At 37.5% G+C, this 16472-nt stretch overlaps 2 protein-coding genes across 2 annotated transcripts; both read right to left on the bottom strand.

Moving 5' to 3' along the window:
* Window positions 1-530: 530 nt before the first annotated feature.
* Window positions 531-6702, bottom strand: LOC134824411 (uncharacterized). The gene is made up of 12 exons (XM_063836313.1): window positions 6597-6702; window positions 5792-5901; window positions 5540-5617; window positions 3961-4047; window positions 3719-3761; window positions 3472-3595; window positions 3074-3133; window positions 2737-2876; window positions 2359-2441; window positions 2103-2173; window positions 1324-1405; window positions 531-1039 (listed from the first exon to the last, which is right to left on the bottom strand). The coding sequence occupies exons 2-12, from the start codon at window positions 5879-5881 to the stop codon at window positions 932-934; spliced, it is 966 nt and encodes a 321-aa protein (XP_063692383.1). The 5' UTR covers window positions 5882-5901; window positions 6597-6702; the 3' UTR covers window positions 531-931.
* An 886-nt stretch (window positions 6703-7588) lies between these two features.
* Window positions 7589-11878, bottom strand: LOC134823897 (uncharacterized). Its single transcript, XM_063835495.1, has 7 exons — window positions 11634-11878; window positions 11210-11375; window positions 10672-10714; window positions 10458-10537; window positions 10217-10297; window positions 9302-9382; window positions 7589-7729 (listed from the first exon to the last, which is right to left on the bottom strand). The coding sequence occupies exons 1-7, from the start codon at window positions 11846-11848 to the stop codon at window positions 7589-7591; spliced, it is 807 nt and encodes a 268-aa protein (XP_063691565.1). The 5' UTR covers window positions 11849-11878.
* Between the last annotated feature and the right edge of the window lie 4594 nt (window positions 11879-16472).

Below are 16472 nucleotides of genomic sequence, written 5' to 3'. Positions count from 1 at the left end.
AATTAAAAATGTAAGATCTGGAAATAACAAGGAGATCAGGGAAATCACGGAAATCAGCATGTTAATATCCTGATTGGGAGTATTTGTTCTGTCGAGGCGTGTTCTTATAAGTGTCTCATTGTTATAGCGACTCATTGTTATCTGTATAGCCACACACCAACCATTACTATTGTATTTCTTTGTATAATTGTTAATTAACGAAATTTATATCGTAATCCCGCGACGAGCTGATGGACTTTTATGGTTGTCAGTGTTATAAAGTTATAAGAATCTTGTAAGTTGTAACACTGAAAATTAAAAATCGCAGCTGTAGCTCGTCATTTTGAGATTCAAGCAAATCGAGGGTATTCAGAAACTGCAGGAGGTTCAGCTTGACAATATAGCGCGGTGGAAATTATTTCATAGGATAAATACAAGATACAGACGAGTAAGATATACTGCACTAGATTTCATATTTAAAACGTTGCAGTCAGCAGTTGTTAACTGTAGAAAGTTGTGGAGAATTCAATAAAATTTCATAATTTCACAAAACATTGTACAAAACTTTATGTTTTACTTTTACAACCATTATTTTAAGAAAAAAAGTAATTTGGGGATGATCATCCATTAAAACCTAACAATATTGTGCCAAATCAATTATAAAATCTCACTATACTGTGCTGACTTTAATAAAGCAGTAAAATTTAAACTGCTAATAAATCTCGGGGTTTTGTAACCCTCGGCCAAGTAAATCCTCCTTAATCCAGTTTATTTAATAAACTGTTTTTTAATAAACTGTTCACAAACACATAAATGTGTGATGAAATAGAATCGTAAGTATTCCGATAAATTTTCATCACATCATCATTAACAGTTCCAGGCCTTATAGCCCTCGTATAAAAACGAATCCTTGTGTTTGAACTGCGTTACAGATACATGACGTCAGTTTCCCTCATTTTTTAGTTTTAAAGTGAGCAGCAATTCGAGCTAAAAGTAGGGGTTGTCTTCTCTTAACCAGCCAGAGGAGAGAGTGAGGGAAGTAACCAGGACCCATGCTGACCTAGGGGAACGTTATATTTATACACTTTCACTGTCACTTTTACTTTCACTTTCACTTTCACTTTCACTTTCACTTTCACTTTCACTTTCACTTTCACTTTCACTTTCACTTTCACTTTCACTTTCACTTTCACTTTCACTTTCACTTTCACTTTCACTTTCACTTTCACTTTCACTTTCACTTTCACTTTCACTTTCACTTTCACTAATACTGACCTGGGGGGAACATTATAAACGAAAATCTGAATTTTATTTATAAACAAAGTCGAGACTACTATGAGTTACCTTGGAAACGAAAACAAGACTACATTGAGTTGGATCGTCAGGTAAAGACTCTACGATGAAGCCGCTCACATCCACTGACAACCTGAGGTCAATTAAGTAATTAAGTAATTATGTAATTATGTAATAATGTAATAATGTAAAAAATTATGTAAGTTAATACAGTAAAACCCCTATTAACAGTACAGTTTTGGTAAAGGAAATTAGTATTGTAAATCAGGGTGTACGGTAAATTTGGGTTTTGACTTTTGAATGATGTTCGTCTTCTTGAAGAACTGAAAGTGAAACATGCCTCAACTGGAATGCTATCAATATTTGTTAAATCCACTGGTGTTGTTTGTGGATTGAGCAGATTAGAGAAGTGCTCTGCCCAACTAATTAAGAATTAAGTTACAAGTTTTAATTGATAATTAATAATAATTAAATAAATAAATAGTTAATTAATTAAATAATAATAATAATTAATTTTTTATTTTTTATCAATAAACTTTCAAATTTTTACACAAATACATCATTTTATTTCAAAGAAAATATCGCCGAATGACCTTACATGCCTTGACAAGTGACCGAGTGTAAACAAAATTAGGGACACCGAAACACCAGTTGACCAGTAAACTGATCGCAGCAATTACATCGGGCCCTATATGCACCTATAAGTGAAGCGATGCTGCAACCAAGGCATGCTAGGTTTATTCCATTGAATTAATAAGGTTACAGCCTAAAATATAAATAATTAATTAAACAATTAATAATTATTATAATTCATAATAACTATAAGTTACCTGGTAATATCTTTATCAGGAGGACAGTTCGGATGAGTAATGCTCCCAGTGACCAACATGGCTTTTTTGTCCTGAAGAATCTTATTTTAGTTTTACATACTGATGCACTAGATTACACAGGCTTATTTTCCTGAATAAATGTACTTTTTTCTCAATGAGGTTAGAATTCGATAACCCAATGAATAAAAAAATATTAAAAATTCAACATGAAAGGAGCTTAAATCATTATCAACACGTTGCCATAACAACACCTTACCTTTCTGCAGACATATTGAAAAACACAGGCGTCTCTTTCATACTGTACCATTAGACAGTGTTTTGTCTTGAACTGCATATACACTGAAGAAGTTAGTAAGTAACCATGGTTATTAGAAGAAGTTGGTAAGTAACCATGGTTACTAAAAGAAGTTGGTAAGTAACCATGGTTACTAGAAGAAGTTGGTAAGTCCTTGCTGATGAGATGATCACTTTTTCTATAGAAAAGTTCTCGAGTTTTGGTTGGAGTTTATTGACTTAAAACAGAAAACAAGCTAGGTCCACAGTGTACATTAATAAGTCGTAACCATGGTAACATGACGAGAATATGATTGAAAATATGGAATTGTAAGTTGTAGCAAGATAAAATTGTACCCACATATCTGTAGATTCTCGTTGATTTCTTCGACCACCATGGCTTTATGGAGGAACTTGTCGTACTCAATTTTGTTGTTCAGATTGTTCAGGTAGTCCACCAGGGTATCACAGTCAGCATTTACTCTTGTTACACCGCAGATACTTATAGAATGTGGTTTTATTTTTATCAAAATAATTAACCAAAATAAATCGTGTTTCTTGCGGAAAATTGGAATTGCAGCAGCCAACTAGCTGCTAATAAATCGCGAAACAAATAAATTTACTTTAACATTTAAACTTAAATTGTGAAGAAATATATTCACTGTAATTTACTTTAACTTGTAAAGAAATATACTCACTGTAATTTATCAGAATCAGTGTTTTCCAAAATCCACACTCCTCTCTTTTGATCGATAACCCTGACGATAATTAATTAATTAATTAATTGATCAATCAACAACATAATAAAACAATAATGATACATTTTAACCCACATTTCGTTATGGCAGCTTAAGCTGGTGGGAAATTTGTTTAATCTTTTAATGCTGACTGTTGCGGCTGTGATATCGAATATCACGAAGTGGTACCCTAAATTAGACAACTGACAAGGGCACCCTGAAACAAAAATGTACCCTAAATCACACAAGTGTACCCTAAATCACACAAGTGTACCCTAAATCACACAAGTGTACCCTAAATCACACAAATGTACCCTAAATCACACAAGTGTACCCTAAATCACACAATTGTCACTTACTTCCAGGGTAAAGTTGAGTGGCTGAGTGAAGAGAATCTGACGCTTTCTATTATCCCAACATAGTCTTTATATAACTCTCCGGAAGATTTCTTAGCTTTAGATTCGTATTGTTGCTCAAGATTCGCTGAGAGAATCGAGACGTTTTGCAGGAGTAAAATGCTATATGTTTAAATGTACGTAAATTATTATTAACAACTTGCCTCACTCAATAAAGTGATAAATGTAAATCTTAAATCTTTTTTCTTACAAGTAACACTTGAAGTATCGCTCATGTTGGACATGACACTGTTCTGAAATAAAAGGATCTGATTTGTTATCAGTATCATTACCAAAATCATAAACTCAATAACAAGAAATAACCACATTAAACCTTTTATAAATATATTGCTGAAGGAGTTGCATGAACTCTCATCACAACCGTGTTTTAATCGTTACCCAGATAGCAATTTAAAAAAAGGAGAGACCACACTTTTTACAATGAGTGTAAACCTGTCGAGTGGAGAAAGCGAGTTTTCCAACCAGACTCTGGGGAATCTGTTCTCCTTGTATGATTATACTTTGCATTAGCGACTCCTGGAGATTGAACATGGATTAACAGAACTATATATACAGGGTGGGCCAAAAGTCAGTACCCATACGTTGGCCTTTATAGCTCATTCACTGAGTGCCCAATTTAAATACTTCTTTCTGGTATGACTTAGTACCACCACTGGTTCGAGGAATTTGTCAACTCGAAAAATATTTGCGTTCATTTTTTTCAAATGGAGGTTCATTTTCACATTTATTTGATAGTTTGGATAGTCGGATCAAGCTAAATGTTATTGAATTGTGTTTGGCCATAAGAATTAGAACTGTAGCTTCTCAGATGACCGAGATATGAAGTATATATAACGAGTTTATTCATTACGTGTGATCAGGTGATTGGTTTACCTAATCACGTGATAAGGTGCCCCCGTTAAACATTATGGGAATTGTTAAGGGTGCCCAATTGAAGTGTCGTGTCACGGTGTCACATAATCACCCATTCAATTTTGTTAACGAGAGACAGAAAATGCTTGATTACTTCGTCATTTCTAATCCGTTTTGCCTCATGTTTTCAGATCATATGCAACATTTGATAATCTACCGTCTCTGAAAAAATTAGGTGTTCAGCATGTTCAGAGAAAACAATATAGGTGTTTTAATATTGAATGGGCGTGGTCTAAAATATCCGAATTTTCAAATTTTGACGACGGAATCCTCGAACCAGTAAGTAGAGTATGCCATCTGCAAAGCAACAGCTCTCAAATATAAAACACGGCGGAGCTATTAAGGCCAACGTATGGGTACTGACTTTTGGCCCACCCTGTATATATATATTTTTTTAAATCTCAACACTTATTTTACTTCGGACATTCCAACAGCCACATTGTTACACAAGTGTGTAACCAGCCAATTACAGGAAGCCGAAGGATTCAATTATACATTAGGCCAGTGACGGTTAAGGTAGTGTGTACCATACTTTCTTCGCCCGAGACTTAGCTGCAATGGGCAGCTCCTCATTTAACCCTCACACCCGATTTCTCGAGTATTTGGCTGAGTGGACCAGGGGGCTGCATAGACCACTCAGGATCCTTAGCTGAGCGTCGACGACGCTCACCCCACGGCTAGTGACAGAGTCGGGAATCGAACCTGGTACCTTAAGCAATGCCAGGCAGATTAACCAACTGAGCCACTACAACGTGAAAGTATATATACTTTACAATGGTACTTTACATTAATACTAGCTCTGTAGTATATATATATATATACTACAGAGCTAGTATTTATGTAACGTACCATTGTAAAGTTGATAACTGCACAAATTAAATGGATCACGCTCTCTGCACGCTCAGCTAGGTACTACATGGTCTGGTACAGTCGAACAATATTTGAGTATTATATCGCTGGATTAAGAAACACTTTCACTTTAAGTGATCTACAGTTGGAGCCCCTCATTCTCTACCCCCTCCCCCTTATACTTTCCTGAGAGCCCCCTTCTCCCCTCCCCCCCCCCATCCCCCTTCACCCCTTCCCCTCAACTTTCCTGAGAACCCCGAGCACTCTGTTCATCCTCACTACTGTCAACATAAAACACCACTAACGGATCGTCGAGAAGATAAGGTTCCTGAAAATTTTGAGATGAGGCTCCTGAAACATAAGGAGATGACAACATATTGATGTAAGGATGAAAACTTGAGAAGTCACCATTAAACCTTAGAACTTCCAATAACTTTTTCATGATTAAGTTTAGACAAACTTAAAGATTGTAAAATATTGAGATCTGATATTGGTAACTCACAGAGAATGATTTCATGGAGAGCGGAGGTGAGCTGTTGTTGGTAGAGGTAACAACTGATCGAGCTGAAGAAAAAGAGTCACGTCTTTCCATTCCCGTCCATCTGCCACAACCTACAATTTTACTTATCGGCAAATAAAATAGGAAATGGGGAGGGGAAGGGGAGAGGGAGAGGGAAAAGAGGGGGAGAGGAGGGAGGGGCAAGAGGAAAGTGGGAGGGGAAAGAGGGGGATACGAGGGAGGGGCAAGAGGGAGGTGGGAGGTGGGAGGGGAAGAGGGGGAGAGGAGGGAAGTGAGAGGGGGAGGGTAAGAGCGGGAGAGGAGGAAAGTGCAATAGGGAGGTGGGAGGGGGGTAGAGGGAGAGGGGGAGAGAGGGGAGATGAGAGGGGGAGGGGAAGAGGGTAGAGAAGGGAGGGGCAAGAGGGATGTGGGAGGGGAAGGAAAAGAGGGGGAGGGGAGGGAGGGGCAATAGGGAGGTGGGAGGGGGGTAGAGGGAGAGGGGGAGAGAGGGGAGATGAGAGGGGGAGGGGAGGGAGGGGCAAGAGGGATGTGGGAGGGGAAGGAAAAGAGGGGGAGAGGAGCGAGGGGCAAGAGGGAGGTGGGAGGGGAAGGGGAAGAGGGGGGAGGACGGAGGGGCAAAAGGGAGGGACAAGAGAGAGGTGGGAGGGGCAAGAGGGAGGGACAAAAGAGATGTGGGAGGGGAGGGGAAAGTGAAAATGGTAACACAACCTTTGTCCGCGGACAGCAGCACATCGGAATTCGCCCAAACTTATGAAACAAATATGTGCTTTGTCAATAAAGTTCTGACCGATTGAACCGAGTGAAGTAGTAGAAGGTAATCTGATTAGGTTTCTGCTGGAGTCAGAATTTCTGCTATCTCCTGAGTTTTGGCGCGAGAGGCCTACAGTCGAGAGGGAATCGTGTTATAAGCCGTTAAGGAGGGTAACTATAACAACACTTTACCATAACAACACGTTACCATAACAACACGTTACCATAACAACACTTTACCATAACAACACGTTACCATAACAACACGTTCCCATAACAACACGTTCCCATAACAACACGTTACCATAACAACACGTTACCATTACAACACGTTACCATAACAACACGTTACCATAACAACACGTTACCATAACAACACGTTACCATAACAATAAGTTACCATAACAACACGTTACCATAACAATAAGTTACCATAACAACACGTTACCATAACAATAAGTTGCCATAACAACACGTTACCATAACAATAAGTTACCATAACAACACGTTACCATAACAATAAGTTACCATAACAACACGTTACCATAACAATAAGTTACCATAACAACACGTTACCATAACAACACGTTACCATAACAACACGTTACCATAACAACACGTTACCATAACAACACTTTACCATAACAACACGTTACCATAACAATAAGTTACCATAACAACACGTTACCATAACAACACGTTACCACAACAACACGTTACCATAACAACACGTTACCATAACAACACGTTACCATAACAACACGTTACCATAACAACACGTTACCATAACAACACGTTACCATAACCACTCGATAATATAGGAGGGTAACTAAAGTCCGTTAAACCAGCTAATGTGGGATGGTAAATATTGTGATTATAAAATATTTAACCAAATGTGAGATAGCAATTACGCGAGTTAAGCGTTTTCTTTTCTTTTACTCGTTTACTCGAATCTTTTCACAAACATTGCATAACCAAGTAAATAAATCTAATTAATGAAAATGATCAGTTAAACTATCTATTAGCAACTCAAAAGGATATCCCAGAATCACTGAACCCAGGGGAGAGTAGACATTTCTCCAGGACCATCTTGATGTTACCTAGCTGTGTCATTTGCCTCTCCAACGCGAAGTTTACCACAAACATTGGCAGGTCTCCTTTGTAATCAAACTGTAGATGATTGTGCATTTTTAAAAGTTTTAAAGGTGTTTCTGTATTTGGGTATAGAATAATGAAATGAAATAGTGTGCTTATATCCCGCCCATATGGACAGCAGCAGGCACAAGTGCTAGCAGTAGCTACTAACCATTTCAGTGCGGCTCTAAAGGGCGACAATATGAAAATGAAAATTTGGAAAATAATTTTAATTACTTTAAATTTAAGATCGTGTCCTCACAACAAATATTACCACTTTTGATATAATAGCGTCTATTCAAATCAAAAGAAAAAAGAGTGGAGGACATTGCTGCCGTTCCCTGAGAAAACGCATTAAGTCCATTTTTTGGAAATTTTGAGATATTGGTACCAAAATTTTCAGGAGAAGATTCTCTACAACTTAAGCTATGAATCAAGTTATCAAAATACTGTTTTAGCTGCCGCGAAAGGCATTAAGTCACACAAAACGTGAATATTTAGCTCGTTATCCCAAAACCTTCCCTGAGAAAAGGCATTAAGTCCATTTGTAATGCCTTCTCTGAGGGAACTTTTTCTGTTCCTTGAGATTCCCTGAGAAAAGGCATTAAGTCCAGACTTTATTTGCAGTTTTTATAGTTTTTGGCCTATAACTTCCACAGTTTTAGTTATATCGAAACAATTTTTATGCGGTCGTAATCAGCTCAGCAAGCAAACAATTTTGGTACTAATATTTCAAAATTTAAAGAAATATTATTTTCAAAATTTTTGAACCTGTGTGAATTATTGAAACTTTTTTTGAAAAATTTGGTGCTTTAAATATTGTATGTTTAAATATTTTTACCCAAATTAATGCGTCTGACCGAGCTGAATACGATGCTGTAAAAATTATTCCAAAATATTTGATGTTTAAGAAGTTATAGGCATTTTGAACGAAAAATTATCCATTTTTCGTCAATATTACTTACTTGCAATGCACAGGAGGCCCACATAATTATATTGCAAAGATATGATCAAAAATATAGAAATGTTGTATTTTCTGTGTTGACTTTATCTGAGAAAAAATGGACTTACTGCCTTTCTAGAGAGGAATCGGTTGAAATCGATCCTGATAAAAGGCATTAAGTCCGCAATTCCCTCAGAAAAGGCATTAAGTCCAATGCGGATGGGAAAATAGTTCAGTTATTCTGGAGGAAAATGGTTTTTGTAGATCAGTGTTGGTGAATTTATGCTTTTAAGCATGTTTAGGACATATGACAATAATTTATTTACAAATAGATGTCAAAATTAACCCCGTTTATGCGAATAAAATTACTTAAAAAACGACGAACACGTTTGTCCCATTTTCTCAAAATGACATCGATGTGACTTAATGCGTTTTCTCAGGGAACGGCAGATTGGCCAACGTATACCAGAAGCCGGCCACTCGAATGATTGAGCTAGGAGACTGTTACAACTACAAATAAGTACAAATCTTCCTTGGTATTTAAATGTAAGATGACTAGTCACAATAGTATAGAAGCTGCGGGGGAGTGATTAAAATTATATTTGATAAATATGAACACAGTGCCTCTTCCTAAATCTCAAACTGAAGGGTGTTCATAGGTTAACCTGAAATATGTAGAAAACGTCAGAACAAGGTTTCCCCTCTTTGTCAAATCCTGGTTTTATGACAAACCCACTGTAGTGTACCTGGTAAAATGTTGAAATGGTAACGCGTTGTTATGGTAACGTGTTGTTATGGTAACGCGTTGTTATGGTAACGCGTTGTTATGGTAACGTGTTGTTATGGTAACGTGTTGTTATGATAACGTGTTGTTTTGGTAACGCGTTGTTATGGTAACGCGTTGTTATGGTAACGCGTTTTTATGGTAACGTGTTGTTATGGTAACGTGTTGTTATGGTAACGTGTTGTTTTGGTAACGTGTTGTTATGGTAACGTGTTGTTATGGTAACGTGTTGTTATGGTAACGTGTTGTTATAGTAACGTGTTATTTGGGTAACGTTTTGGTATAGTAACGTGTTGTTATGGAACGTGCTGTTATGGTAACGTGTTGTTATGGTAACGTGTTGTTATGGTAACGTGTTGTTATGGTAACGTGTTGTTATGTTAACGTGTTGTTATGGTAACGTGTTGTTATGGTAACGTGTTGTTATGGAACGTGCTGTTATGGTAACGTGTTGTTATGGTAATGTGTTGTTATGGTAACGCGTTGTTATGGTAACGTGCTGTTATGGTAACGTGTTTTTATGGTAACGTGTTGTTATGGTAACGTGTTGTTATGGTAACGTGTTGTTATGGTAACCTGGTGAAATACTTTGTAAGTTATTGATAAAGGATAAAGTAGAGACCATAGTAAGCACAAATAACATCTCAGATCTAGTTAACTCTTTTTGCGAGAGAACACCTAGAAACTAGACCCCCCCCTTCCCCCCTCCCCCCCCCCCCCCCCCCCTTCCCCCCCCCCCCCCCCCCCCCCCCCCCCCCTTCCCCCCGAACTTTTTGAAATTATTTGAAATCATTACCCAGATGGTGGGAACCCCTGTCTCTACTATCATGTTTTTGTGGGTAGGAACTGAACAGTAACCTGTTATAAACGTATCCCCCTGAAATACATTTTGTTAATTTACACAACTCTTCGCATTTTTAAATGCAGAGAGAAATAAAATTAGAAGAAAGCAAGGTATCAAATGCATTTTCTAAAGAGATGACTCAATCAAACCTGACTTAATTCAGAAAGGGAAGAATTATTTTTAAAAGGATTACCTCTTTTCTGTGCGCTGCTACGTTGCAAATACAAACATTGTAGTTGACAAGACACTTTTTTGTTTGAAACACCGTATAATCTGTGGGAAATATTCTTCAAGCAAAATAAATTGTTTGGTATTTTCTCCATTACAGGCTTTAAATAAATTATACAATTTAATTGGGGGAGGGGGTAGTCATGTGGCTCATGTCGGATACCCTCTTTATAACTTACAAATCTTTATGTATTGGTTCACAGTCTGGAGCAGTTTCGTTTCCTGAAATATCCCGATATGTATGAGCATATATATTAATATCTAACACCATTGGGGTGTTACTAATTACTAAGGGGGGACAAATCACTTATGACTTAATGAGTACCGATAATGAATACCCATAATAAGTATATACCCGGGCATACCATAACAACACATTACCATAACAACACGTTACCATAACAACACGTTACCATAACAACACGTTTACATAACAACACGTTAACATAACAACACGTTACCATAACATCACGTTAACATAACAACACGTTAACATAACAACACGTTACCATAACAACACGTTACTATAACAACACGTTAACATAACAACACGTTACGTCGTTACCATAACAACACGTTACCATAACAACACGTTACCATAACAACACGTTAACATAACAACACGTTTACATAACAACACGTTACCATAACAACACGTTACCATAACAACACGTTACCATAACAACCATGTATGTATCTATAATATGACCACTGTACCTTGAGAGAGTTATCATAGTAGAACCTAGTTTGTGGGTTGGTGAGATAAGCATCCAGATAAGAAGGCTGACAGTCTATCTGTATTCTGCCCAACATACAGGGTGTGTTTGATTGGAAGTCACTGGCTGTCTTGTACACAGTCACACCTTTCTTAATGCCCCCGTACCTGGTGGGGCAGTAGTAATATTAACATTAACCCATTAGGGACAATCCCCTTTACTTGTAGTAAAGTAGTAAAGTAAGTGTAATATTAACAAATATCTTACAGAGGAGAGATAAAGATACTTTTTCAGGGTCATTAGTACAAATTGATTAAAATTGTATCTGGTAATATGGGCCAATTTTCAAACCAAATATTATAAAGCACAAGCCTCTTGGTCACACAAGACAAAGCAAACTTCTACAAATACGAATAATAACACACTTCCATTTGCCGACATCTGATGTCTGCTCTGATGTCTGCTCTGTGGTTTGCTCTGTGGTTTGGTCTGTGGTTTGGTCTGTGACGAGGTTGTTACAGAATCCCTCCACCTCACTGTACAGGTACCCAGTTAACTGGTTCGCTGTGGAAGTGTAGCTGATGTCTTCTACTGTGGAGGTACTGGTCTGTGAGCTGCTTCTCTGGTATTGTGACGTCATGGCTAGATAACGGCTAGTTACTGTGACGTCATGGCTAGATAACGGTTAGTTACTGTGACGTCATGGCTAGATAACGGATAGTTACTGTGACGTCATCGCTAGATAACGGATAGCTACTGTGACGTCATCACTAGATAACGGATAATTACTGTGACGTCATGGCTAGATAACGGTTAGTTACTGTGACGTCATGGCTAGATAACGGCTAGTTACTGTGACGTCATGGCTAGATAACGGCTAGTTACTGTGACGTCATCACTAGATAACGGATAGTTACTGTGACGTCATCACTAGATAACGGATAGTTACTGTGACGTCATCGCTAGATAACGGATAGCTACTGTGACGTCATCACTAGATAACGGATAATTACTGTGACGTCATGGCTAGATAACGGCTAGTTACTAAGCCATGACGTAACTAGCATAATAGTATAATAATTACAGAAAACCTTTTTTAGTCAAGCCTATAATATAATTATAGCTGAGCACATCCTGATACACTATTTTGAAGGCATGCTGAAGATGTGAATTGTGATGGGTATTTTTTTCTGTCACGTGACAACAATTAACCAATCAGCAACAACAATTGGCGAATCACACCCAAGAAACAAAACACTGCCATGTCTCAATCAAAGCAATATGCCTCACCTCCCCAGTCCTCACCACAGCCCACATATCATTATTTAACGAATTGTGGAACCAGGTACATGACGAGTGACGACACAAAGCAAACCCTAGCTCGAATATCACGTACAGGATATGACAATGTAAAAGTGGGAGGTGAAGGCTAACAGCTCTTATTTAAAGATTTAAGAAAATGTGAAGGTTTTGAGGTAAACAAACCCCAACTTAACGGTCAGTATGGGAAATTTAAAATAGTACGGTAAATCGGGGTACACGGTAAATGTGGTGCACGGTAAATTGGGGTACACGGTAAATCGGAGTACACGGTGAATGGGGATGCCCGGAAATTCATGATGTACGGTAAATCACATGGGTTTATTTCTTTCAGTCAGGAATGTCAAGGATTTTAATAGACTGGTATAAATAGTATTTAAAGAAAATAATAGAACAAGCTTTAAAGCATTAACAAAACATCAGCTGTTATCTGAAACACAATGTCACTTAACTAACACAGCTGAACTGTTCCCCGGTAACCTGAGCAGCATAATCCGGTTATTTTACTGATAAAATGCTTGTCTGTGTGGTTATCACTGTTTTATTTGTCGTCATATGTGGCACACAAATATGTGAATATTAGTATGTGTGCCATATATTTGTTTTAATTCATGAGGCTACGCAAAAATGAAAAGGTTGGTCACCAAATTACTAGTGGAACCTATTTGGTTACTCGGTTACTTAATACTTATGGTAGTGCAGGTTACTCGGTTACTTATGGTAGTGGTTACTATACTTGTGACAGTGGTTACTAATGGTTACTCGAGACAGTGGTTACTCATGGTTACTTGTGACGGTGGTTACTAATGGTTGCTTGTGACAGTGGTTACTAATAGTTACTCGTGACAGTGGTTACTAATGGTTACTCGTGACAGTGGTTACTAATGTTTACTCGTGACAGTGGTTACTCATGATTACTCGTGACAGTGGTATATTGCAAGTCTGAAAGCGTAAACACACTTTTTCGAAAACTTAGTCTGCTGTAAGTTTCTAAGATACTTCAGAAGCTAGCGATAAATCATATTATACTAGCAGGAACCCGTATAACCCTAAAATGGTGTCAAGACTCAAGAGACTAAAATAATTATTACCTATTTAATTCGCGTTTTTGACACCACTTGGGGGTCCAAATTTTGGGCTCTAAAATTCCTATTCCTTGGCCGATTTTTTATTTTTTCATGCTGATTTGGAGGCCATTAAAGCATTTGACCCAGTCAAAAAAGTTTCAGTTGTATATCTTTTACGGTTTTTGCAGAAAGTCGCGTTAAAGTTGATGCCGTGGTGTCAGTAAAATGGCACGGATAAACACATATATATCGTCTCGCTTTATATATAGTAAGATAGTAAAGGAATATTTATGTAAATTTAAGTTATTTCAAAATTATGTTTATTTTCATTGGCAATGTTCTAAGTTTGGATAACGCAACAAATTCTTTTCGTTACAATCTGGATACAAATCAGCACCAATATCAACGCTATACAATAACTATAAGAGTGTAAGCTGTTGCTATGGTAACTAGTACTACACTGTTGCTAAGCAACCGGGTTGCTTGTGCTACAGTAATCTAGTAATGTAATTACCTACTATAGTACTACCTAGCTATTTCTGATACGCGGCAAAACTTTCTAGCGATCATATATCATTTTAGAAATCAACTTCTGTACTCATATAGTTCATACTTTATCTTAGTAGAACACAATGCCCACTCAATACCTAAGATATTTTCCGTTGATCAGGAATAAAAGAAAAAGGATACTCTACTCAAGTCTCAATTCCAGAATGTAAGATAATTTCAAGCTTTATAACTTTACAATGTGATATTATACAGGGTGTATACCACAGAAAGTGTGACTTTTTTGAGAAATGATACAAAATATTATGAAAGGAGCAGTTGCTGCATATGCATTTAAACACTCTTACATTACTCGAGAAGATTAACACCAGCATAGAAAAATACATCCTCCAAACTTGAGAGAAAGGAAATTTGGAGATTTTATTTCGCATCATGTTATTCCGGCCCTATTATTACCTGGGGACCCCATGCTATTATATAATTTTCATAAATATAATATAGAGGTTCGTCGGAATGACTGTTTCCGTATACGTGGAATTTGAATAAATTTGGGGGCCGATCAGAATTTAAAATATGACAAACTCTAATCTGGTGAACAATCAATATTTTATTTCAAAATTACCATCTGCGCTCGATAACTTTCCCAACAGTTGCTCTAAATTTACGTTAGTTCCACTAGTTCACTGTCTATTGTATCTTTGTCCAGTGTCTAATGATCAGTTCACCTCACTGAATCTCATCCTACACCTGTAATAACGGTGCAACATGCGTTCTCATATGGATGGTCCCCGCCAATAACACGTGACACTAGCACGTGACCCCCCTAATAACACGTGACAATAGCACGTGACCCGCTAATAACACGTGACAATAGCACGTGACCCCGCTAATAACACGTGACAATAGCACGTGACCCCGCTAATAACACGTGACACTCGTCCCTCACCTTGCTGCTGTTCATCCACATATTGGGCCCTCTTTCTGTTGAATGATAGAAATATAGAAACATAGGTGCTGGCATTTTGATTCGAATGGCTAGTTTATATTTAAATTCTCCTTATTCGTAATTATTTTTCATTTGTTGTATTATTTGCATCGCATAAGTTCTGAATTCTCATTATTTTCACCTTTTAAATTTCTGTAATCTATGATTCTATAGGGCCCGCTCTATTAACAAGCGTGAATATAGTTTGCATGTAGGACGGTTTCTGCATTGTTGCTATGGTTACTTCATTGTTGTTATGGTAATTGGTAACTACGCATTATGCACCTAATGGTATTAGTTATAAAGGAGTATCCCATATTTGAGTGACAATACCAAATATAGTCACATTGTCCACAGCTTTGCACGTGGTTCAACTTTCTCGTGAGATGGACTAATTATTATCAAGTAAAAATACGTTCCTTTTAATAACGTTCATTATTCATAGGTTATGGCATGCTAGTTCGGAAAACTCTAGTAGCCCACAGTTTGTTCTGGATTCTAGGACAAGTTTGTGCGTCTACCTCTAATTACCCTTCAGTACCGGCCCTCCGTAAGTTAGACGATTCTATGTTTAACAGAATAATAAGTATAGTATGTAGATTGATTTACTTATAGTTACATACCTCATTGATGAAAGTTCAATTATTTGATTTAATTATAAACACTTATATCTGAAGAATTAACGGTAATTAATTTGTGTTCAGTGCGTGCTACATTTCAATCGGCTGTATCGTGTATCTTCGGTCGGGATGGATATTTTTTGATGCGATTAAAACTTTCCTTCAAAAGTCCAAAGAATACTATTAGCTTCATCCCTGTCAGTGTTACCACGGGCTTTCTAGTCTATATTATAATTCGAAAGATTATGTTTGTTTGTATGTACGCACGCCATGTCCAGCTGAAAAAGGGGTAGCCTCTGGAGCAGGAACACAAGAAAGTGACTGCACATGGAGTAAGTTGTTGTTTCTTAAAAATTGGAGGGACCGAAGGGGTTCATCCTGAAATTTATGTTAATCTTAGAAATGCAATAATGTGTGCGAATAAACATAGACTGAAATACTGACGTCAACAAGCAAAGTTTAGTATTTGTACAATAATTGGTATAACTATACGTTTATGAGGTCCCATCACAGATGCTCGAAAGGAATTCCTGTGAATGAAATGCAACTATTGTATGTGAACACCACCCGCACACACTTTGACACTTATCCAATATTCAAATAAAAGCGAACCATCCCTAAAAGGGTACTTCGAATCTTAAGCTGCGTGCCAGCGGCTGAAACTTGCAACTAATACAGTAATACTTGACTAAACTTGACTATACTTGCAGAAGATTGTGTTGCGGGCGAGTATCTGAATCCGTCAACTGGCTGTATAGCCTGTCC

This window comes from Bolinopsis microptera, chromosome 12 (assembly GCF_026151205.1).
Source record: "Bolinopsis microptera isolate Bmic1 chromosome 12, MBARI_Bmic_1.0, whole genome shotgun sequence".
Classification (NCBI taxonomy): Eukaryota; Metazoa; Ctenophora; class Tentaculata; order Lobata; family Bolinopsidae; genus Bolinopsis; species Bolinopsis microptera.
Note: the sequence above shows the minus strand (reverse complement) of the source record. Positions and strands in the feature narration are given on the sequence as shown.